The sequence below is a fragment of the Sus scrofa genome, chromosome 1, assembly GCF_054392235.1.
Source record: "Sus scrofa isolate SSC_HxYL_T2T_F1_AM1 chromosome 1, Sscrofa_HxYL_maternal_Yorkshire_Landrace_v2.0, whole genome shotgun sequence".
NCBI lineage: Eukaryota > Metazoa > Chordata > Mammalia > Artiodactyla > Suidae > Sus > Sus scrofa.
Genome location: NC_139383.1, coordinates 8,545,897 through 8,571,230, shown reverse-complemented (window position 1 = coordinate 8,571,230; position 25,334 = coordinate 8,545,897). Strand labels below are relative to the sequence as shown.

General features: G+C 47.3%; 1 protein-coding gene across 27 annotated transcripts in view; it reads left to right on the top strand.

Moving 5' to 3' along the window:
• Positions 1–25,334, top strand: part of SYTL3 (synaptotagmin like 3) — a 101,426-nt gene that overhangs the window by 11,161 nt on the left and 64,931 nt on the right. For 8 of the 27 annotated variants that reach the window (XM_085022514.1, XM_085022543.1, XM_085022468.1 and 5 more), the window contains exons 2-3: positions 7,808–8,418; positions 11,288–11,506. In XM_085022514.1, coding sequence (XP_084878640.1) covers positions 8,309–8,418; positions 11,288–11,506 — 329 coding nt within the window. In that variant the 5' untranslated portion in view covers positions 7,808–8,308. Of the gene's footprint in view, positions 1–281; positions 503–767; positions 999–2,271; positions 2,367–6,197; positions 6,310–7,807; positions 8,419–11,287; positions 11,507–20,226; positions 20,301–25,334 lie in introns of those variants that run through there. The other 19 variants (XM_085022476.1, XM_085022482.1, XM_085022453.1 and 16 more) reach the window with 11 other exon arrangements.

Here is a 25,334-nt window from a genome sequence, read left to right as displayed (position 1 = left end):
TGGTGTTGCCTCCAGCTGCAGTGTAGGTTGCAGGTGTGGCTTGGATCTGGCCTTGCTGTGGCTGGGGTGTAGGTCGGCAGCTGCAGCTTGGATTCAACACCTAGTCTGGGAAGCTCCATGTGCCACGGGTACAGCCCTCAAGAGCCAAAAAAAAAAAAAAAAAATCGGGTACAGAGCCATGCAAGCAAGGGGTCCTGAGGCCCAAGGTCACTGGCCTCCCAGGACTCCACCTCTGGTTCAGTGACCAGAGAGACAAAGAATTTGTAAAGGCTCATCTCCATGTCCCACTTCCTGATGGGCACAGGCGATTCATCTCAGCTTTGCCAAAAGGAATCCGTCAAGCCTGTGAGCCTGAACCCAGCCGGGGCTTGGAGCCACGGACACAGAGGCTCCCGAGTGGACTCCTGTCTTGGGCGGGCGCGCTGGTGGTCCTTGTGACTGGTCCAGGCTGCGGTCCATGAGGGGAGTACATGAGCAAAAAAGAGGTAAAGCCTCTTTTCAGGTAAAGTCCCAAGCTCTGCGTAGTCACTCAACTTGTCCCCTGCCTTCTAGGCAGAAAGCACGGTGGCTGCATTCTGAAAAAAACGGCTTCTCAAGGAAACGGCTGTGGTCAAACCCTGCAGCAGCGGAGGAGGCCGGCTCGGAGGGGCCCGGGCGGGGGCGGGGGCGGGGGGCGAGGACGCTCGTGTTCACACGCACGCGCCGCGCGGCGAGCTGCCGCGTTTCCCCGGCCTCACAGACCGGGGCGGGGCGGGGCGGGGCGGGGGGGCTTTTGTTCCTTTGATCGGGTGACCAGCGGCTCGGAGAGGGTACAGAATCCGAGGAAAGGACGCGGGGCCGCGTCCGCAGATAGAGTGCTGCTTTTCCGGGCCTCTTTTTCTCGCCCGCCCTCTGCTTCGCATTTCTTGTACTTTCGCCCTTGTCGGATTAAAAAGCCAAAGTCCGTCTTGGCTGCGAGGACGAGGAAAGCAAGCAAGCGCGGGGCCAAAGCTCAGCCGGTGATTGGATGTTTGTTCCCCAGCAAAGCGGGCGCGCGTTTCCCACCCCTCCCCCACGCCTTCCCTGCTGCCCCTCCTCCCACCCCATCCCCCCTCTCCCCCACCCCATCCCCCAACTCCCCCCTCCCCAACTCCCCCCCCACCCCCCAACTCCCCCACCCCACCCCCCAACTCCCCCCTCCCACCCCACCCCCCAACTCCCCCCTCCCACCCCCACCCCTCAATTCCCCCCACCCCTCAATTCCCCCCTCCCCCATCCCTCAACTCCCCCCTCCTCCCCCATCCCCCAACTCCCCCCTTCTCGCCAGCCACTTCTCTGTCTCCACATGGAGGGATTGCCCTCTTCCTCTGAGCGTCTCCTCTGTAGATCCGTGTGTGTTTAGACTCATCCCACCGGGTTGTAATTTATTTGTTCGCATGTCCCCTTTCCGGTTGGAATGTGAACTTCTGGAATGCAGACACTGGCTCCTACTTATAGTCTCCATCATGCCCCAAGCACAGGAGGCCCGTGAAATCGGTGCTCTGAACCCACGTGCTAAACATCACAACCCAATTCTGCGTCTGGATGCGAAGTTCCACGGGGACACAGCATGGCAGGGTGCAGACAAGGTGGGAAGGTGAGGATGGAGGCACTGGGCCGGCTTTAGGGTGAACCTCCACCCCTGCTGCCCGTGTCCACATCGATCCCAGAGAAATGGCTTGGAGCAGACGCAGAGCAGTCAGGACTGGTTCTGAGCCCTGCTTGCTTTGTACCAGCCATTGCTCTAGGGCTGTACCCAGATGAGTCCCGAATTGGGGTTTGATCCCAGGTTGTCTGACACCCAAACCGATGCTGAGATGGGATGACTTGCTGTGGAGGGCGTCTCTAAATGGCTGGGGGAGACTTTTTGCTTTAGAGTGGCACTGTGGTGCATAGGTTTTATTTATGTTTTCATTGCTAAATAAAACCAGACCAGTAGGTAGGAGGCCATAAAAGGAAGGCAGTCCCATTACAAAATTACAAGACTGCCATTGAAAAAGGAGGTAGGAGAATAGTCTCGGCTCTGTGCAGGTGAGGCCAGAGCCTGGCTCCGGGGGCTTGGGACAAAATTACATAATTTAAGAATTTGTTGAGTGTGCGAAAGACTAAATATCATCTGAGAAGAATGGACCTGGGAGATTTCATTGTTCAAGCTATGAGGTTGTGAATTTCTGTATGCGATCATTAAAACAAAATTCTTTTTAGTATGCTTCTCAAATTCTGAAGGGACTCAGATTTTTCTGTGCCTTCCAGATTTCTGAAGACAGGTGCTTTCTGAGAAAATTGCTCGCTAGCCCACCTGACTATCCTTAGTGCCTACTCTACTTGAGTTCACACTTCCTGCTTTGGCGAGCAGACCCGCATGTCACAATATTCGCTGGGTTTCTCAATTCCAGCCAAACATCAAGGACCTATTTGCTGAGTGATGAGGGATGACTAAATCCCAGAGTCACCACTGGAAAGGACACTCGAATACCACATAGAAAGAAGTCAGTTCTCCATGTCCATAAGCTTTTTTTTTTTTCTTTTTCTGTAGATAGACTCATTTGTGCCCTATATTAGATTCCAGATATGTGATATCATATGGTATTTGTCTTCCTTTTTCTGACTTACTTCACTCCATATGAGAATCTCTAGTTGCATCCATGTTGCTGCAAATGGCATTATTTTGTTCCTTTTTATGGCTGAGTAGTATTCCATTGTGTAGTATTTCCGTGATTCTTAAACCCAAAAGACCCAATGCTCATTCTTTACAGGACATAGTTTACCTTTTATTGTCCAGAATTGGAATCCACATATAATTTTCTTAGAGGAATAACAATACCAATAATAATGCAACATCATACTGTGATAAAAGGAGAAATAAAAGGGCAGTAAATTAAAGTATTTTAATACATACTCATATATATAAATTATATCAGAGGACACAGTGAAGTAGTCAGACCTTCATGTACATAGAATGACACTGAATAGGACGTTGATAAATGTAGACTGAAAACTAACATGGGATTAGGGATTCACAAACTGCAAGCAGTGCATCTCTGGGTGATGCAACTTTCTGAAATTATGAACAATTTTCACTAACGTGTTAAATGAAACCAAGTGCAGTCTTCCTTCAGTTTACTCAATAGTTGCATTCTAGAAAACTCCGCATGTATTAAAACCCTGCAAAATATCCTTTGTGTTTCTCTGAGTTAAATTCTGTTATCAGATAATTTTAATTTTTTCCTAGTTGAATTATCTGATGAGATAGCTAACATTCGTAGGGGAATGCAAGATGTCTCTTTGTCACTGTGACAACCAAAAACATCCCACAAATTTCTAGAAGGAAGTATAGTACTGCCCCCTTTAAAAATCCAGAACAAGTCCCAGTGAGATGAAGTATCTGTGGCTCAAATATGTGGAATGTCTCTGCCACCAAGCCAGGTGGGACATTAGGGGGACACTGGAAAGCAAAGAGACAACATCCTTCCAGGTTGCTGTTAAATCTTGGCATGAACGATCCTGGGGGATGCTCCATGCAGTATGGATTGCGTCAATTCAGAAAGTGACCCTTGTTTGGAGTTCCCGTCATGGCGCAGTGGTTAGTGAATCCGACTAGGAGCCATGAGGTTGTGGGTTCGATCCCTGGCCTTGCTCAGTGGGTAAAGGACCCAGCATTGCCGTGAGCTGTGGTGTAGGTTGCAGACACGGCTCAGATCCCACGTTGCTGTGTCTGTGGTGTAGGTCGGTGGCTACAGCTCCGATTCGACCCCTAGCCTGGGAACCTCCATATGCCACGGCAAGCAGCCCTAGAAAAGGTGAAAAGCCAAAAAAAAAAAAAAAGTCACGCTTGTTTACCGAGGCTTTGGAGGCAGGTGCAGAGCCTCCAAGCTAAAGAAAAAAGCACATTTCAATCCAACAATAGGATGCTTTGGTCATAGTAGTTGTCAACCAAGTGCTTGAATAACTGAAGTTTTATCGAAGCCAGAGTCAATATCTCTCAAAGCCAACAATAAAAACCCAGAGAGAGGGGCACTGAACACCCATACCTCCAGTTTTCTAAGCTTCAGCCCTGTGTCACCTTGAAATACCGGAAAGAACCATGTTTTCTCCTGTATTTGAAAGGCTTTACCATTACAATTTGGTGCTCTATCCTTTTTTTTTTTTTTTGGCCACAGATGCAGCATATGGAAGTTCCCAGGCTAGGGACTGAATTGGAGCTATAGCTGCTGGCCTACACCACAGCCTCAGCCACACAGGGTCCGAGCCACATCTGCAACCGACAACCACAGCTCAGGGCAATGCCGGATCCTTAACCCACTGAGCAAGGCCAGGGCTTGAACCTGCATTCTCAGGATACATGGATACTAGCTGGGTTCATTTCCACTGAGCCACCATGGGAACTCCCTGTCCTTGTTAATTTGAAATCAACGTAATGATACATGAAGCACAGTTTTGTATCTTCTACCAACCACTGCTGAGATAGTTGACTGCCTCTTCCGTCCATGCCCTTTAAACCTTGATAATGCCCTTGTTTTCTTTTGATTTATTGGAACTGCACACACCACCTTGCTTGTGGGGTTTGTTTTTCCTTGGTTACTAAGAAGGTCAGAAATATATCTAACACTCAAGTACAGTGACTGCTTCACTGCAAGTTCCTGGTAAAAACAGCTCATCCCTATTCACTCTGTTTTCACTCTGGCTATTGATGTTTCTCTGCCTGTAATTATCCTCCATATACTTTTATTGTGAGTCACATCATATTCTTGTTAGAAGTGACCTCAGAGAGACAGCAGTGAGTGTTGGCTAGAAGCAAGATTATAATTCCCTGCTCAGGAATTGAACCTGGGCAACTTGGGTGAAAACCAGGAGTCCTAGCAACGAGACCAGCTCGAGGCTAGATGCTAAAAGCAGAGTTGCCCGATTCTTGCCTCCGCTGAAAGCAAGAGTGTTTCAAGAAGTCAAAGACTATAAAAGCAGATACACAATTTATTATTAGAGACACAGTACAACACGTGGGAGAGCACACAGGGAGAGAGTCTATTTATCTAAGGCAGAAGCAAAGCCAAAACACACACCCGAAGGAAGAGTGCGGGTGCGGGCGTCCTCCTGAATGAAGACTGCCCCAAAGAGGTGATTTAAATCACTTATATGGGACCGTTTTTACGGATCTTTGTTTTCCTTTGACCCATTATCTTGTTTTATTTCTCACACCTGATTGAATCCACCGCCCTCTCTGATATGTGTGTGCATATTTTGGCCAAGATGGATTCCAGAGCAAAGGCTTATGGGAAGGTTAGCAGAACTTATTATGGCCTGGCTTTAACTATAGCAGAGCTCAGCTGCTGCCATTAACTGTCTCCTTGACGAATCAAAGAGAAGCCAGGCCCAATGTACTCAGCCTAGTGAGTCCCAGCAGTTCTCAGCCCCGGGGCCCATCTACCTCCTGCCTCAGAAGCAGGTAGGCTGTGAATTACCGGTCCTTAAGTCCTGTACCCCAAGCACCTGAACAGTGCCTGGCACGTGTTAGGTGCTTAATCAGTATTTACTGGAAGAATGGATGATGGATGGGTTCTGGAAAAAACTGATTTTCACTTTTCTGTAACCAGCAGAATGGCCACTAGGGGGAGGAATAGCTCCCACTCGTCACGGCAAAGGGCACTGAGGCCACAGGTGTGGCTTTGGCCGAGTACCATGGAGTGTTTAAATAACAGAATCCTGTATTTCTGGCACGGGTAATCCCTAGCCACCTAAAGGAATGAACACTAAGTACTCCAGGAGTCCCTCAGTGAGGTGTCCTTTCCAGCCCAGTGCTGCACTGGCCCAGCCTCCCAGCTGCAGCAGGGCCAGACAGAGGAGCCACCCCCCTCCCCCAGGAAGCTCAGCGCACAGGTCATGTGTTTTGAGCCACGTGGAAAAATCTTCACTTAAAATACTTGAGAAATAAGAAAAAAGCAGGAAGAACTGAGGGTCATGTTCGAAAGCAATAGGCTCATGAAGTTGGTGATTTGGTAGCCAGTTGGCACTTCCTGACTTAGCACTTGATCAGGCTGTTTCCCATCACTTTCTTCTTTCCCAGGGACTCAGAGCCTGATTCCATCTGTTCAGCTGGAAATGGGGGCCTGAGGAGGCACGAGGCTTTGACCCTGGTGGGGCTGGAGCTCCTTGTCACTGTCATTTTCCCACTATCTGTACAGGAAGTCTTCTGGAAGCAGGCACTGAGGGACACTTTTGCTTAAGACCAGAGCCAAGAGCGTCCCTTGGCAGCTCCTGGGCTTTCCCACCCCTTGGGAAACCTCTGCAATTTGGGTGAGCCACGTGTTTTGACTTTATCTTATAATAGAGAGAGAGAAAAAATAGAGAACCCCTTATGCCAGGGGTCCTTAGCCTGCAGGTCCACGAACTTGGATGTGAAAATATTTACATATTTATTTTCATTAACCTGCAACAAAAATTTAGCATTTCCTTCAATTATGAATATAGGCATCAAACCACAGTAGAACTAACAGGACTCATGACTGCTGCCAATAGAAGTCACAGATACTGTCATGTCACTGTATGTTGTAGATATTTCAAAATATCTTTGACAATCATGACTACTCTGAAATTACCTTCCTTGTTAGATCACTGCTAGACCTCATGCATCAGTGGACCCTTATTTGACTGTATGATAATTTTTTTGATTTTTAAATGCAAGTATAGTTGATTTACAATGTTGCACCAATTTTTGCTTACAGCAAAATAACTCAATTATACATATATATATATATATATATATTCTTTTTCTCATATCGTCCCCCATCATATTCTATCCCAAGAGATTGGAAACTGTTCCCTTTGCTGTACAGTAGAACCTTATTGCCCATCTATGCTAAATGTCATCTTTTGCATCTACTAACCCCAAAGTATTGTAATTTTTCAAAATTTCAGTATAATCTATTTCCTTTGTAGCCAGTGTATTTTATTGCATGCGTTTAAATACAGAAACTTCACCAGATCACCAAAGATTAAGACAGAAAGATTAAGAATCTCTGCTCAGAGAGAATGACCCCTCAGGGCTCTATTAAGCTCTCATTCACTGATTTGCTGTGGATCACAAAATAATATAATGTGGATTTCTGTTGAGGCTGAACATAGGGAGTTTTGCTTCTAAAGCATTGAGAGGAAGTCTCATTGCAAAGGGATTCGGATAGATTTGATGAAAAAACGGCATTATAGAAAATACATAGATTAGATCGTCTGTATTTTCTGCTTTTCATTGATAATGCATCTGTCCAGTGTTTTATCAATTCAATGCCATCTTCTTGCTTGGGGGGAGGAAGGTGATGTGTGTCCAATGCCACTGATGGCAAAAAAAAAAAAGGAAGAATATTCGTAGAACCTGCCAACTGAGGTTAAACAGAAGCAAGACGCTGTCCGTAAGGCAGTCGCTGAAAACCGTTAAACAGTTGATACATAATTGATAGACTGAGGTTGTGGTGACATCCCCTGATTAAAGTTTTCTGAGTTTTGAAGTTAATTGTAAAAATCACAGCTAGTAGCTGAGCACATTGTTACAATTAGGTCTGCCGTTCATGCTTCTACTCACTCCAGATACAGAATTCATATCAGAACAATTCACGTGTGAAAGTTTGAAGCTCTCAGAAACATGAGAAGGCCAATTTAATAACATTTAAAATCTTACGTTGTCATCATGCAGAAAAGGCCAACATCTGTCTGGGTAGAGCGTTTTTGCCTTTTCTGGGCTAATGCTGCTGTGAGACACAAGCCGGGAAAAATCATGTCATTTTTGTTGTCTTTTCTACAGGTTCCAAACTGGCTGGGCTTCGAGCCAGCATTACTGCTACCTGTAAACACTTGAAGGGGAAGGCTGGCTCCTCTAAGTCACTGATACTCTTTTTGCTGCTCTTCAAAAGTTCCCTCTACAGAGCAGAGGTGACTTCTGCAAAGCAGAAGCCATACATCATTTATAACGATCTCTGGCAAAACCTCAGAAAAAAGATATGCTTTTGACTTAGCCGGATGTCCAAGGCTGTGGCAGGACCCAGCGAGGAGGCTCCGAAGGTGGCATGAGCCACCATTCCAGCCGAGTGACAGCCTCGCGGGACAGTCTTCGCCTGCGGAGTGTGACACAGTTAAAAAGGGGAAAAAAAAAAAAAAAGCCACGAGCCACACGGTTGCCAATGAAATAGGAGAGGGAGTGTTTTCCAAAGCACGTGGGGCTCTTCCTGGGCTCCGGGCTCATCCTCCGGACAGGAGTGCAAGGCCATGAGCGAGACTTCAGCTCGGGTCTAGGAGGAGCCGGGACATGGCCCACGAAGTCAACCTGCATTCCCTGCAGGAATCGGAACGCGAGACGATCCTCCAGGTCCTGTACCGGGACCGGGAGATTCAAAACGTGGAGGAGGAGCGGATCCGGTAGGCGGCTGCGGACGGGGGGCTTCTTGGGGTTTGGGGCTTTTCCGGCTTGCAGGCCACCTCCACTTGGCGTCCTGCTCCTGCTCACCCAGGGCTGCTTGCTTCCTGCTGGGCTTCTGCTCTGCTGGGTGTCAGATTGAAGGGCAGTGGGTGGAGATGAGCTTTGCCAGGTAACTCAGCTCTGGGGATGGTTGCCTGGCCGGGGAAAGACTGCCTTTTGGTTTTCATTGAATATGATGCCTTTCTGTGATACGTCTGCTGTCTGTCTGTCTGTTTGTCCATCTGCCTACTTTGCAGGAACAATTTGAAGGAAGCTTTCAGGCTTCTTAGGTGCCCACCCTTCAAGGGAAAAACCTTGGGCTAAGGGTTTTCTTAAATTATATTCTAGTGGTAACTGAAGGCGCAAAGCAAGCAGCTTCGAAACAGCAAATCTGCTGGAACCCAGTTCTGTCCTTTTCTTTGCTCTCTTTTGCTTCCCAGCGGCTTTGAGGGAAGGGGGGCACGAAGTCTGAACCTGCCCAGCCTGCTCCCTGATTTGTCAATGGAGAGCGTTCCTCTCTCTCTCTCTCTCTCTCTCTGAGCTGCTCGACTTTAATACAACAAAGCAGGGCTAGACTCTCAAAACAGTGTCTGTTGTCCACTGTCCAGATCCACCTTTGATATGTGATGCTTTGTTTATCGGTGTTTCTGGAGCATGTGAGGTCTAGAAAATAAGTGCATGAAATAGGCTTTTTGGTTTTGTTTTATTTTTAAGGGCAGAACTCTTTTGGAATCTACCCAGAAAAATAAACATATAAAATAAAACTTTGGACCACCAAATGTTTGAGGAAAGAGAGAAAACTTCTGGTTAACCAGGAGGCACAGAATTCTTTCCTTTTTTTTTTTAAATGGTGCATATGTGGCATATTCAAGTTTCAGGGCTAGGGGTCAAATCAGAGCTGCAGCTGCTGGTCTACACCACAGCAACTTGGGATCCGAGCTGCATCTACCACCTACACCACAGTGTGCAGGAATGTCAGATCCTTAACCCACTGACTGAGGCCAGGGATCAGACCGGCCGCCTCATGGGCGCTATATTGGCTCCTTAACCCACTGAGCCACAACGGGAACTCCACAGTATTCTTTTTGTACCCTCTCCTATTGTCCCGAAGCTAAGTGTATTTACACTTTCTTCCACGAAGAAAATACAATACCCTGAACAAAATGGAATTGTCTGATGATTAAAGGTCTTTCAGTGATTTAGAAACATCATTTTTACTTGAAATATAGTTGATTTACAATGTTGTGTTAATTTCTACTATACAGCAAAGTGATTCATTTAAAATGTGAACATTCTTTTTAAAATATTCTTTTCCATTACGGTTTCTCACAGAATATTGACTCTAGTTCTCTGTGCTCTGCTCTAGAACCTTGTCGTTTATCCATCGCTTGCATCTGCTAACCCCAGACTCCCACTCCAGCCCTCCCCCTTGGAAATGACACATCTGTTCTCCATGTCTGTGACTCTGTTAGAAACATTTTCAGTATCAACAAGTAACATGGACACTGTGGCAAAAGGTTTTGTTCCCAAAGGTACCGATTTTAGAGCAAATCTCGAAACTTGGATGTAAGTTTGTTTCCTGGGATTAGTTTCTCTCTTCTAAAAGTAACAGAGACATTTCATCAAAGAGTGTTCTGGCTCATGGTACCTTTTGGGGTCCAATGTAAACACATTTTGCACTAGGGCTCTTGCCCTAGGAAAATACCGACTGAAAGTAATGGACTACCTATTTAAAAAAAAACAAAACAAAAACAAAAAACCAGTAGCAGGAGTTACCTTGTGGCTCAGTGGGTTAAGAACCTGAGGAGTATCCATGAGCATGCCGGTTCAATTCCCGGCTTCACTCAGTGGGTTATGGATCTGTGGTTGCCGTGAGCTGTGGTGCAGGTCATAGACGCGGCTCAAATCTGGCGTTGCTGTGACTGTGTGCAGCAGGCCAGCAGCTGCAGCTCCAATTTGACCTCTTGCCCGGGAACATCCATATGCTGCAGGTGCAGCCCTAAAAACAACAACAACGAAACAGTAGCAGGGAGTTCCCGTTGTGGCTCAGTGGTTAACGAATCCGACTAGGAACAATGAGGTTGTGGGTTCAATCCCTGGCCTTGCTCAGTGGGTTAAGGATCTGGCATTACCATGAGCTGTGGCATAGGTCGCAGACATGGCTCGGATCTCGCGTCGCTGTGGCGTAGGCCGGTGGCTAGAGCTCCAATTCGACCCCTAGCCTGGGAACCTCCATATGCTGAGGGAGCGGCTCTAGAAAAGGCAAAAAGACAAAAAAACAAAAAACAACCCCCCCCAAACAAACAAACAACTCCCCCCCCAAAAAAAAAACCCAGTAGGAAAAACATAGCATCATAAAATAACTTTATTGGGGAACTTACGACAATAGTTGGCCTGTTTGCTGGATATTTATAGATCTTTCCCTGACTCACCTGTTAGAATTGATGTCATTATCTGCAGTTTTCCTCTTCTCTCGCTGTTCTTGCTCACTACCGTAATGCTCCTTGGGCATGAAGGGATGGCCCTAGAACCAACTCTGTAGCTGCCTCCTCTGTGCCAGCCACTGGGTTTATGCTGTGCCATGGGATCCTCCCAGCAGTCCTTCGAGGTAAGGCTTTCACAGCCGAGAACAGCCCTGAGCCTCTGCTCGGTCTCAGTCTTGCGTGAGTCCTAGTTCACCTGGCCGTGTTGGACCCCTGGGGGTGCTGGATGCCGAAGTCCCTTCTCTCTTGCCATGGCGCTGCTCTGGGAGCCCTTGCCACGTAGGAGTTTGCCTGGCAGATGCCTTCCCCTCAGTTGTATTTTATCATTTAACTCTCTGGGCCACAGGAAGCTGAAGACACACCTGCAGCATCTCAGGTGGAGAGGCCGGAAGAATGTGAGCCAGGAGTACAAAGAGAAGTCCTGTGCCCGCTGCCAGCGGGCCCTGGGGTTCCTGCTGAACCGGGGAGCCGTGTGCCAGGGCTGCAGCCACCGCGTGTGCGCCGAGTGCCGAGTGTTCCTGAGGAGCGCCCGAGCCTGGAAATGCACCGTGTGCTTTGAGGACAGGTGAGGATGGGGGGCGGGGGGAGGTCAGTAAGTGCTTACAGAGCGCTTAGTAGGGAGCTGCCTTTTTAGATGTAGAAGTTACCCTAATTCAAAGATACCTGGTGTTACATATGTGTTATATTTGTTGCAAGTTTTTTTTTCATTTATAGAGGTTTGTAATGGCTGCTGAGAATCAGCTAACCTAGGTGTTAAGATTCATTTCAATTTCTTAATTAGGTGTCTTCGTTTTCTTAGAGCTTAATTACTCTCTCTCAGGATAAGTGGGCTGAATTTTATCACAGGGGATATTAGAGTGTCCTGTGTGGTTTAGTTAAAAAGGAGGCAGCTGTCCCGGGTTGGGTGCCCTAATAAAGAAATGGGTATATGCTTTCTAAGAGTGATAGACTGAATCTACATTTATTCTATTATTCGTTTGATGTGAGGTTTTAAAAAAATGTCTTTAAACATAGTATTTTTGAATTACCCTTTTTTTTTGGTCTTTTTTTTTGCTATTTTTGGGGGCCACTCCCGTGGCATATGGAGGTTCCCAGGCTAGGGGTCTAATCGGAGCTGTAGCCACCGCCTACGCCAGAGCCACAGCAACGCGGGATCCGAGCCGCGTCTGCAACCTACACCACAGCTCACGGCAACACTAGATCGTTAACCCACTGAGCAGGGGCAGGGATAGAACCCGCAACCTCATGGTTCCCAGTCGGATTCGTTAACCACTGCGCCACGACGGGAACTCCTGAATTACCCATTTTGAAATGATGAAGCATGTATTTGGCTTGATTGCCTGCTGTTGGAAGCAGGCGGGGGCTGGTCCTTGAAAACAGGGGGCGTGTTCCTGCTTGTTGGGGGTGGGGTGGAGAGCGAGCACAAGGCCATCCTGGACCTGATGGGCGGGAGTAAACGTTTGTCTGGTGTGATCTAGGAGAGTAATCTGTCAAATCCGAAAACAACCTCTAAATATTGCTACAAATGCCTGCGTGCACAGCAAAGACTAGGAAATGTGCTCTCAGTGTGGGCGCGGCAGCTGGCTTTTCTCTCCCCCCAAATCAGGAGGATTCTGTTCAGTGGGCGCCCTGACATTAATCTCCTTAAATTTCCCGTCCTTTTGCAAGGCTTTGCGATCACTCCTTCCAAGGCGAGTTGTTTGACCCGATTGGCTTGCTTCTGCCTGGCAAGCCCTCCCTCTCTGAAACAGCAGGTGCCAAGACGGCACCCAGTGCATCTCATGTTTCCTGGGTCCGTGGGAGCCAACGGCCATCAGGCTTTTCTTAACCTGAGAGCAAAAGACAAAGAATTACTGTGAGGCGCCCTGGGCACACTTGTGCACAAGCAGGGCTGTGCTCTTGAGGGAGGAGAGTCGGTTCTAAGAGCTTCTTCCCCCACTTCAGTCCACCATATGCATTTGGGTGATAAACACTACTGATAAACACTGCGTGGTAAGGTGTTCATGCTTCAGCATTTTTTCTTCTACGAGTTAACTCTAAGCTAAAAATCAAAACAGAAGGACAGGAGCTGAGGCAACCGCCCAGGAAGCAGGTGCTGTTGAAATCTCCGCCCTGGAGAGCACTGTGCTCCGGGCTTTGTAACTTTACCCCTCTGAGCTCATCAAGGGTGATTTCTGAAACCCCAACTCCCTTATGTTGAAACAAGGATGTTTTTCAAAATATCTAAGGTAATTGCAGTGCTCTGAGTGACCTGACACAGGAAGTCCTATGGGCAGAGAGCTAAGGAATTTATAATGTCACCGACCCCGGCTCCTTTCTCTTTGCTTTGTTTCTTCGAAGCTGTCTGTGCTCGCTCTAGTTTTGGCCCTTCTGGGCTGCCGTCCTATCTTGGACCCACACCAAAGACCAGGCTTGGTGAAACGTGAGGGTGTTTGACCATCATAACTGAACTGGGACCTAGAAAGGTTTTTGGCCTCATTTTCCCCTTCCTGCTTCTTCCTCAGCCTGAGACGTATTCCTCAAGAGGTGGATTTGTTGTGGGAACAGGAGGAGAAAATAGGTTTTAAAGAAAGAGGAGGCTTGAGGGCAGCAATTTATAGTAAGCAAAACCAATATATAGATTGCTGCAGTCAGTGCAAAAGGCCTGGGGCTGGTGCCGGGCAGCCTTGGACTTGGGTTGAGGGTCCAGGAGATGCTTGAGGTTTCTGCTTCCAGGGCAGGTTTTCTGCTGAAGACCAGGGGAGCTGAGAGGCGGGAGGGGCGGGGGAGGGCTGAGCTGGCTCAAGGTGACTTCCCAGAGCACCCACGTGGGAGCATTTCTGGGGCGGGTCTGGATTAGAGAGGGAGCCGGACACTGTCAGGGAGAGGGAACATTGTGGGGTGAGTGTGGGCCCCTCACCTGTGGGAGGCTGTGCTAAGCACATGTGGGCACCAAATGTTTATTTAAACCTTAATCTTATGTGGCAGCTATTACTGTTACCCCAGTTTTTCAGATGCGGAAACAGAGGCTTAGAGACACAAGATAGCCCAAGGCCACGTTGTCTAAGACTAGAACCAGGTCTCCAGAGGCCCACCCTGCCTTTTTTTTTTTCTTTGTCTTTTTAGGGCCGCACCTGCGGCATACGAAAGTTCCCAGGCTAGGGGTTGAATAGGAGTTGCAGCTGCCGGTCTACACCACAGCCACAGCAATGCCAGATCTGAGCTGTTTCTGTGATCTACACCACAGCTTGCGACAGCACCATATCCTTAACCCACTGAGTGAGGCCAGGGATCGAACCTGCAGCCTCATTACTGCTGGGCCGCAGTGGAAACCCCCCTTTTTTTCTTTTTTAATTGAGGGATCCAAAATTATTTTTAATGATAAAAAGACATATAAGAACACAATCAAATAGGAAGTTCCCTTGCGGTATAGCAGGTTAAGGATCCAGCTATGGCACAGCCCACAATGGTGGCTCAGGTTGGAATCCGCCTTGGGAACTTCCACATGTTGAGGGTGTAGCAACCCCCTCCCCCTCAGCCCACAATCAAGTAGAATATTACAAAGCCATGAACAAGGTGCTGTGGAGCTCTCTTAATACAGGGAGATGTTTAAAAAGCAGCTTATAAAACTCTGGGGTATAATTCCCTTTCATTTTAAAAAAGATACCCAAGCAAAATTCTTTGGGAAAATATATATCAAAGAAATAATTCTCTTTTAAAAGTTTCTAAGGTCCTTATTGTTCATCTATTTTATATATAGCCCTGTGTATCTGTTAATCCCAAGCTCCTAACTTATCCCATCTCTTCTTTTTTTTTTTTGCTTTTTAGGGCCACACTGTGGCATATGGAGGTTCCCAGGCTAGGAGTCTAATCAGAGCTACAGCTGCCAGCCTGTGCCAGAGCCACAGCAACGTCAGATCCGAGCCACGTCTGCAACCTACATCACAGCTCACAGCAACGCTGGATCCTTAACCCACTGAGTGAGGTCAGGGGTCTAACCTGAAACTTCATGGTTCCTAGTCGGATTTGTTTCTGCTGCGCCACGACGGGAACTCCTCCCATCCCTTCTTGATCTCCGCCCTCTCCTTCCTGCTGGGAGGCTCACCTGGATGGACAGGGTTTTACAGTCACTCAGCAGAGCTGGGCTTGGAGGCGGTAGGAGATGGGGTGTGAGCACGCGCACTCTGCCAGGTGAAAGTCCCTGCAGTGACCGAGGCAGGAAAGGATGAGGCTGGCGGCCAGAGAGATGGAGGATGGGAGGGACAGGTCCACAGGGGATGCTGGAACTTAGGTACAGGGGGTGAAAGCGGGAAAAGTGCAAATGACTCTGAGGCCTGGCACAACGGAGAGCTCTTTGTGCTTAACTGGAAAAATGAAAAGAAATGGAGAGTGAAAGAGAAGCGACAGCAAGAACTCAGTAAACGTAGGCGTTGAGGGGCCTGAGAAGAGGAGAGTTGGGGGGAATTTGCTTCCCACGCCGGTGCCGTGTGACATCCTTAGCAGGAGCCATCAGCAGAGGGGTGATTTGGGAGGAGAAGGAATTCAGATTGATATTTGGTTGATTATTTCCCTCCCTTTGGAATTTATTGACAAATTCTGCTGTGAAATGGCCCATAGTTGGCCATAATCTCAACTATGCTGTAATATCGAGGAGACAAAGCTTTATGCTTGCTTATATATTAGCTTCATTTTAAAAAATAATTGAACTTGGAGACTTACAATTGCATTGATTTTTTTTTTTTCCTTCAAAATGACATGCTACACAGTAACATCCAATTCCACCTAAAAAGAAACCGGCTTATCTCCGTGCTGCAGTTTGCTGAGGAATTACACTCACCCAAGACTTTTTTTCCTTCACGCTGTGATCCTTTTCTCTTGCTTTGTAACTGGCTATGACCGTAAGAAGTTATTGATGCTTCAGCTTCAGATGTCCGTGGGCATGCTTCCTCTGTTTCTTTAGGAATTTTTGGGGGTCTTTTTAGGGCCGCACTCAAAGCATATGGAGGTTCCCAGGCTAGGGGTTGAATCAGAGCTACAGTTGCCAGCCTACACCACAGCTCACGGCAACACCAGATCTTTAACCCACTGAGCAAGGCCGGGGATCAAACCTGTGTCCTCATGGAGCCTAGTCAGATTTGTTTCTGCTGAGCCACGATGGGAACTCCTGGAATGCTTTACTCTTTATAAAATAATTGCAACAGTGAGTTTAGACTTCAGGTCTCAAGTTGTGGTGGGTGGTGCTGTTGATTTCAGGGCCCTTCCTCCACTGCTCATGGACTCTGACGCACATACCTGGGCTGATGGAGAAAAACCTTAAGTGTGTTTGGTTCCAAACTGATACAGATCTTAGCGTTTATGCTCACATTCTTAGTTCTCAGGTTGGGATTTGAATTACTGCTGCAGAGCAGAAAAAGCTGAAATAAAATTTTGGAATTTATTAAAAGGGATTTTTTTGTTCAAATACATTTTATAGGTTTGGGGTTTGTTTTTTGCGTTTTTTTGTTTGTTTGTTTTTGTCTTTTTAGGGCTGCACCTGCGGCATATGGAGGTTTCCAGGCTAGATGTCAGATTGGAGCTGTAGCCTCCAGCCTATGCCACAACCACAGCAACACAGGATCTGAGCCACATCTGCATCCTACACCACAGCTCACGGCAACACCGGATCCCCAACCCATTGAGCAAGGCCAGGGATCGAACCTACGTCCTCATGGATGCTAGTCAGATTCATTTCCGCTGTGCCACGAGGGGAACTCCTTCCAATACATGTTAGATTAGGACTTAGATGTAAAGATATCACTATGGGATAAGATGGGTTTTTTTCTGCATTCTGTGAAGTAGTTTTTACTGAAAATCAAGTGACATTTCCAAAGGAAGATCCACAGTAATTATGTTTTCTGCTTAAAGTAAAAAATTCCTAGAATTTGGAAAATGTGATCTTTCCAATTTCAGACTGATACTCCCAATATTTTTATAATCCCGTTTTTTTTTGTTTTTTTTTTTTTTTTTGTCTTTTGTTGTTGTTGGTGTTGTTGTTGCTATTTCTTGGCCGCTCCCGTGGCATATGGAGGTTCCCAGGCTAGGGGTTGAATCGGAGCTGTAGCCACCGGCCTACGCCAGAGCCACAGCAATGCGGGATCCAAGCCACGTCTGCAACCCACACCACAGCTCACGGCAACGCGGGATCGTTAACCCACTGAGCAAGGGCAGGGACCGAACCCGCAACCTCATGGTTCCTAGTCGGATTCGTTAACCACTGCGCCACGACGGGAACTCCTTTTTTTTTTTTTTTTTTTTTTTTTTTTTTTTTTATAAACCTGTGTTTTGATGAAATACCAAATCACTGCTTTATATCCACAAGGTAAGTGACTAATGTAGGAGAATGGAATACTTCCAGCTCATTATTGTAAACACATCTGCTCTTCATGGGAGTAAAGGTCTTACTCTATGAAAATTGAAAAGAAATTGAACACTGGGTATGGCTTATCAGAGGTGGCCAAGGAAGGAGTTCACCTCGGTGGCGAGGTTACAAATGACATTTTTTACTGCCTCTCTTTCAAAATTTGATTTCTTTTTAAAAATGTGATTTCCCATCCTGGTGCAGTGGTTAACGAATCCGACTAGGAACCATGAGGTTGCGGGTTCCATCCCTGGCCTCGCTCAGTGGGTTGGGGATCCGGCGTTGCTGTGGCTCTGGCGTAGGCCGGCAGCTACAGCTCCAATTCGACCCCTAGCCTGGGAACCTCCATATGCCGTGGGTGCGGCCCTAGAAAAGATTAAATAGAAACTGATTTGAAGCATTGTTGATAGAAATGAGGTTCATGCATTTCACATGAAAAAGTATATATTAGACAAGTTAACTATACTGAGAAAAATATTTCGCATAGGTTGACATTTCCAGATTTCCAAGAGGTTAGCCACTGAGGCTAATTTCACAGAGAAAAAGCGTTTTGATCTTTGGGATACCGTCTTTTTCTTCTTAGTTCTGCATTGGAAATGGCCTCTGTTTAAGTTCTCACAAAAAGCTTAGCTGTTGCACCTGCTTGTGGACTCTGCTCTCTGTAGAAACAGGACAGATGATAATTACATAAAGGATGATGATATTCTTTTTATCCAGTGGCCACATGAGAGGAAGGATGACTTATTTGTCTTTGAAGCCTTATGTTACCAAACAGAGAGTTAAAAAGAGGACATTTATGGGATACTTTTGGAAAGAAGTTTATTTTTGAAAAGTTTATCTTGCGCTTACCAAAGGAAAGTCTTCACAGTAGTCTGAGTATCATTCCCATTATTGAAGTTGAAATGTCTTCTGTGGTCAGCGCTTGATTAGCTACAGCAGGTCTTGCTTGTAAAACCATTTTCGTTGCCGTGAGCTGTGGTGTAGGTCACAGACGTGGCTCAGATCCCGCGTTGCTGTGGCTGTGGTGTAGGCCGGCGGTGACTACAGCTCTGATTAGACCCCTAGCCTGGGAACCTCCACACACTGCAGGAGTGGCCCAAGAAAAGGCAAAAAGACCAAAAAACAAAACAAAACAAAACAAAACCCAACCATTTTGAGGAGTTCCTGCTGTGGCACAGCAGGTTAAGGATCTGGTGTTTTCTGTGCAGCAGCTTGGGTTGCAGCTGTGGGTCGGATTCGATCCCTGGCCCAGGAACTTCCAATTGATGTAGGTGCAACCAAAAAAAAACACCCCAGAAAACAAAAATGCCACACCCACAAACAAAAAAACAAAACCCTTTGGAGGTGAGTAAGCTTTCTGTATCCTTAAGTGTTTTGTCACCTTGCCCAGTTCAGCTGGACTCTTCACCCTACAGGAAGGTCAGCGGCAGGAAGCCCTTGCCCTAGGCTGGCACTCGACCTGGCAGTGGACTGCTGCACACTCCGGGCTGTGCAGTAGGGAGAGTTATGGGTGCCGGCGGTGTAGGGATACCAGACAAGCTTGTGGGTCCTTCCTAGGCATGGGTTCAAAAGAATTTCCGCAATAATTTCCCAAGTCCATATTTCTAGCGTCGAATAGAAGTCATATCTGGATTTTCCATGATTCAACTCCTGTACTGTTCCATGAGCACAGGTATCGGAGACCATGGTTTCCCATTTGCATGTTCTTATTTTTAATTTATTTTTTATTTTTACTTTTTGGTCTTTTTGTCGTTTTAGGACTGCACCCAAGGCATATGGAGGTTCCCAGGCTGGGGGTCCAGTCAGAGCTATAGCTCCCTGCCTACGCCACAGCCACCGCAATGAGGGATCTGAGCCGCATCTGTCACCTATACCACAGCTCACAGCCATGCCGGATTCCTAACCCAGTGAGTGAGGCTGGGGATTGAACCTGTCTCATGGATGCTAGTTGGTTCACTAACTGCTGAGCCACGATGGGAACTCCAGTTTCTTTTCTTTTTTTTTTAAATTTATTTTCAGTCAACTAAAGAGTCTTTTCAAAGATTTAGAACAATGGCACACGTACTAAGCCATTGCCTCTTTGAGGAGGCTTTCAGCATGAGAGTGGCTTTCCTTGTGAGTGATGACCTCATTGGGTGTTAAAATCTCAGGTCTGAACTTGACATCTCAATGTTCAGTTACTGTTATCCTTTTGGAATTTGGTATGACAGAGACATCTGAGACTAGTTTGATTTCTTTTTTGAGTATCTGGGTTGTATGTACTAGGAGCATTATACTGGTTTTCTCCTGTGTCTTTTGTCATTAAAAGCAGTTTCCAGCACGCCTGGGTCTGAGTCTCTCCACGCTGATTTTTTTTGGAATAAGGAGAGTTCATCTGAGCTTCCTGGCCCTTGGGTTTGCTTGTTTTGCTTTTTAAAAGTTATTTTTAATTGTGGCAAAATACCCATAACATAAAACTCCTTAGCCATGGTTAAGCACACAGTTTAGTGGTATTAAATACTTTTGAAACTGTGGGCAATCATTAGTCAACTGCATTTCACCCGCCTTCACTAATCAAGGTCACCTACAAAAGACTTGCATGCCCGCTATTATGGTCCTAAACAATAAGACGTTTGCCGCGTTGTTTTCCAGGAACTTGGAATCAGCTGCCCCTGGTTGGAGCCACACTGGTTAAGATGAGTTAGGACCACTGACCTTCCACTGAGCATGCGTGCATGCTCGCGTCAGAGGGCAGATGGTGCTGAGTGCCTTGATTCTCCCACTAGCAGGGGCCTGTAGCTTAGTTACACCTGCGCCACGGGGAAGCGCATCTTTCTCCAATCGCCTTTCCCCACGCCCCCGCAGCGCAATCAGCCCGCCCTGCTGCTTTACTCTTCATCCCATAAATACCCCGAGCCCCTTGCTTTCAGGAGGTGCTTCTGACGTCTGTTCCCTGTCTCTGTGCTTGGCCGTCTTGGGAGTAAACCCTGTCTCTGCTGCAAAGGTCGGTGTCTCAGCGTTTTGGCTTAATGCCCATCGGGCACACAAACCTGGTTGGTAACATGTTCGCATTGTTGTGCAACCATTTCCACTATCCATCTGCAGAGCTTTTTCATCTTGCAGCGCTGGAGCTCTTGCATCCATTAAACAACTCCCTGTTCCTCCCTCCCCAGCCCCCGGCAGCCCCCACCCTGCTTTCCAGCTCTGTGAACTTGACTCATGTCCCTCATGTAACTGGAATCATACATTATGTCTTTTTGTTCTGGCTTATTTCACTGAGCAGAATGTTTTCCAGGCTCATCCATCTATGTTACATGGCAGAATTCTTTCCTTCCCAAGGCCACATGATAGTCCTTTGTGTGTACATGTTGCATTTTGCGGGTTTCTTCATCTGCTGATGAAAGCTTGGGTTGCTCTTACCCTTTGGCTGTTGTGAATAAGGCTGCCGTGAACGTGGGTGTACAGATGTGTCTTTGAGACCCTACTTTTCACTTCTATCAGATGTATACCCGCAAGTGGAGCTGCTGGAACACGTGGTCTCTCTAGGTTTAATTTTTGGGGGACCACCACACTGTTTCCCACAGTAGCTGCTGTTTTGCATTTTCCCACCAATAGTGCACGAAGGTTCTAGTTTCTTCAGTCCTCTTCAACATTGGCTTCTTCCTTTCTTTTTTTAAACTGTAGTTACTAATGAGTGAGAAGTGGGGGCTGCTTGGTTTTTGCCTCAGGAACATTTTCTGCAGTCGGGTCTGGTGATTCGGATGATTCTTTCCCCCCACGTGGCCTGCCTTCTTCGGGAATAACTTAGGTTGGCCTCGTTCGCTGTTCTCCATTGCGTTTATCCTCTCCTTCAACAATCAGCGTCTTTTTCTTTGGTGTCCTGGGCAGGCATCCCTCCTGAGCATCACCCATGGAACGCCCCAGGCTCTCCATTCCGCTCTGTCCTGTTGGTGAAACAGCTTGGTCTGCGTTTCCATCGTTCGTCCCCTCAATCTGCCTTGATTCCCATCTGCTGTCTCTTCAGCCTGGCTTTTCCTTCTGTCTTTCTGTTGCCTTTTCATAGAGGTGGCTCTTCAGCGCTTTTGAAGACCGCTGCTTCCTGAGTGTTCCCTGGTTCCTGCAGTGATGCGTGTTGAGTAGCGGTTTTCTTGGCAAGCAGGACTCTTGCTTCTCCTGCCTGTGGCCTTTGGTCAGAGGCTCTGCCTTGTCTCCAGACGGCCAAGTTGAGGTTTTGCCATCAGAAACGTGTGCCTTGTCTTTACTGGTCCCCTGGCCCATTGGACGTGGTGGAGCTCATTCTTAGAGTAATGCACAGAGTCTAACTTGATTCCTATTTTTTTTTTTTGGGCACAGCCCATGGTACTTGGAAGTTCCAGAGCTGGGGATGGAACCTGAGCCACAGCAGTGACAATGCCAGATCTTTAGCCCACTGTACCACCAGGGAACTCCCCCAGCTTCTACTTTGGAGGTGCTTTAAGTATAGCCCTGTCCAGCTGCAGTCAAATTTTTCTTTCTTTCATTGACTAGTTACCTGATGTAACAAACCAGGAATCATGGACTCATGGCCAACAGGCGGCAGACAGCCCATAGGCCCGGTTTGGTTGGCCTGCTCAGTGTCTAATATTTATCATTTTAATGCCTTAAAATGGGGCCTGGGTTCTCCAGCTCACGCAGGGCCCACGCTCTTCCTTGACAGTTTCTGCGCGGTATCTGAGTTGGGGATCCCTGCCCTGGCGTGCATGGAGGGTGTGCCACACATTAGACCTCAGGGCTCTGCAGTTGGGCCTCCCTTATCCCTTCCTGTCTCAGGGTGCTCCCTGCAGGCCTGGGGACATTCACTCGCCAACCCACACACAGTCACTGGCCTCACCATGGGCCTCAGTTGCGCTCAGCGCTGAATGTGACGCAAAAGGCCTCCTCTCTGCAGCCAAGTTGAATTAGTAAAGTTTTGCAAGAAGTGGTGCTAGCTGCTTGATAAAATCATTTCTTTTATCTTCATCTTGATTCTGACTCCCCTCCTAGTTACCAAGGATTTAATCACCACCATCAGTTTCTTTTTCCTGTAAGAACACGGAAGCCAGATCCACTGAACTGGTTTTTGGGTGGGGGCCGGGGGAAGGTGACAATCTCACTATTTTGCTTTGTAATTTAAAAAGGTCTTAGATACAAGATTATATGAAGTAAAAAAAAAAAAATTAACTGTGTAATGTGTTGGACCATTTTAGCTGGGCATTACCACTGGTTAGACTGGCTAGTAACAGAAATTAGGTTGATCTCAGTTTAACAATATCTGGTTTCTTTGGAGTTTTTGCAGCCTGTTTGTGTGATAAGCCACCAAGGCTATTTTATTTTATTTATTTTTTTTTAGGGCTGCACTGGAGGCATATGGAAGTTCCCAGGCCAAGTTAGGGGTTGAATTGAAGTCACAGCTGCTGGCCTGCACCAACTCAGGATCCGAACCGTGTCTGTGATCTACACCACAGCTCACAGCAACGCTGGATCCTTAACCCACTGAGTGAAGCCAGGGATTGAACCTGCATCCTCATGCATCCTAGTCGGTTTTGATAACTGCTGAGCCACGAATGAACTCACACTCTTTGGTCAGTGTTTCCTGTAAGTTATCCATCTTTGCCTCCAGTTTATTTTCAATGTCTTGCATCATCTTCAGCATCAACAGTCTAAAATCTTTTTCCTGGAGGCTAAGAATCTCCTCCTCGCTTAGCTGTTTTTCTGGGGTTTTTCCTTTCTCCCTCCTCTGAGTTATAGTTCTCTGTCTTTTCATTTTTATAGGTTTTTGGTGTGGTGACCTTTTTACAGGTAAGAGAGCTGTAGCCTCTCTTACTTCTGATGTCTGCCTCCCTGTGGCTGAAGTCGGTATGGGGGGTTGCTGTAGGCTTCCTGCTGGGAGGGGCTGATGCCTGCCCCCTGGTAGAAGGAGCCGATTCTAATCCCTCTGGTGGGTGGGGCTTAGTGTCTGGATGGGATTAGAGGCAGCTGTGTGCCTGAGGGGTCTTTAGGCAGCCTGTTTACTGAGGGGCAGGGCTGTGATCCCACCTGGGTTGTTGTTTGCCCTGGGGCTTTTCAGCAGCTGACTGATGGTGGGACCAGATTTTCCCAAAACGGCCCCCTCCAGAGAAAGGCACGGCTGCTGAATATTCCCGAGAGCTTTGCTTTCAATGTCCTTCCCTCAGAACAAGCCACATTCACCCCTGTTTTCCCAGGATGTCCTCCAAGAACTGCGGTCAGGTTTGACCCAGATTCCCTTGGAGACTTTGCTTTGCCCTGGGACCCAGTGCACGTGAAAGTCTGTGTGCGCCTTTTAAGAATGGGGTCTCCGTTTCCCCCAGTCCCCTGGAGCTCCTGTGCACAAGCCCCACTGGCCTTCAACGCCAGATGCTCCGGGGCTCTTTCTCCCCGTGCCGGATCCCCGCATGTGAGAGTTTGATGTGGGGCTCAGAACTCTCCCTCCTGTAGGTGAGTCTCTGTGAACCAGTTAGTTTCCAGTCTATGGGGCTTCCCACCCCAGAGGTATGGGGTTGTTTATATCGCAAAATGGCCCCTCCTACCTCTTGATGTGTCCTCCTCTTTTTCTTCTGGAGTAGGCTATCTTTTTTAAGGTTTCCAGTCCATTTGGGTGAAGATTGCTCAGTCTTTAGTTGCGAATTTTGTTGTTTTTAGAAGAGAAGTTGAGCTCCAGTCCTTCTATTCCACCATCTTAATCCCGTCTCCCCACCAAGACTCTCTTGAGGCTTCCTTGCCATCAGGGCACTGGCTGGAGCGTACGTCTGCCTAGGAGATGTGTGTCTTCAGGTGTTTGAAGAATCCCGGTGTGCACATGTTCTGCCTCTGGTTCACTGAATGGTGGAAACATGTTAGGCAACTCTAGGGACTTGATGCTGATGTTTAGAGCATGAAGCGTGGATATGACAGCTTACCCACCTGCAGATGCAAGCCTTTTGGATGCAAAGCAACGATGCATTCCAGCAGGCCTATTTGGCTCACTGTTCCGTGACAGTAATGAGGTCAAACTATCTTTCTGTTAGGGTCCTCTGTTCATTGTGTTATCAAACATTTGTGTGCTAGAATTTGCAAAGTGCTTTTCAACAGTTACTACTCTTTTACTAATGAAGTGACAGCAGAGTTCAAGGCAATGTAAATGGATGCTGAGCCAGGTGACCAGACTTTAAAGAAGCAGGACATGATTTTATCTGAGAAATTTAAAACCGCTGATCTGTTAGTAAGCTCAGAAAATATTCCAAGAAGTTTTCATAGCCAAATGCTGGACACAGCATCAGGGGGGACATTGTAAGTGTGTCCTTGGGTTACTGTGAGTCAGGCCACCCTGCGCTGGCGGTAAGGATGACAGAGATACAGCAGAGGGTGTCACCGCAAATCTCTCACCTCTGCCTCGGACAGTAAGAGCCATAAATGGTCCTATAAATCCTGGGATTTTTGCAGATAGGGAGCCTTTATGTAAAGCTGTTGGGGAACAATTGCTTATGAAGCAGCTGATTCTGCAGGAAGTATTGCTGGAGACCCAGATCAAATCTAGTTCTGAAAGGAAACAGCCTGACATACAAGGAGTGTTTGCCGCCTTGTGGTTTCGGACTGTGCTATTTTTATCCTTCCACTCTTTCGTCAGATATGCCCAGGAGACCTGTGGCTTTGTGTCCACATCTGTCCCTGCCAAGTCAGCTCCTGCTTGAATTTCACAGGTAGTCACTGGGGATTCAATTAGCTGATTGGATGGTTATCATAGATGACCCAGGAGGCTAATATTTTAATTTATCCGCTTTCCGTGCAGGTTCTGAATCCAGGGCGTAGAGGAAGACTTTGTAATGTTGACTTATTCAGGTGTTCTCCTCTTTCCCTTTGGCTGTTCTCCATTGTTCGTGGTTGTGTTTCTGCAGGTGTGTTTCTGAGGAGGCGTTTCCTCCTTAGCAGTGGCCTGGGTCTGGCTAGCTCAGCTCACTGTGGAGAAGGGTCACGGTTGGATTTGCTCCTCAATTCAAAATGTCCACTTTTGAGGCTTATCACA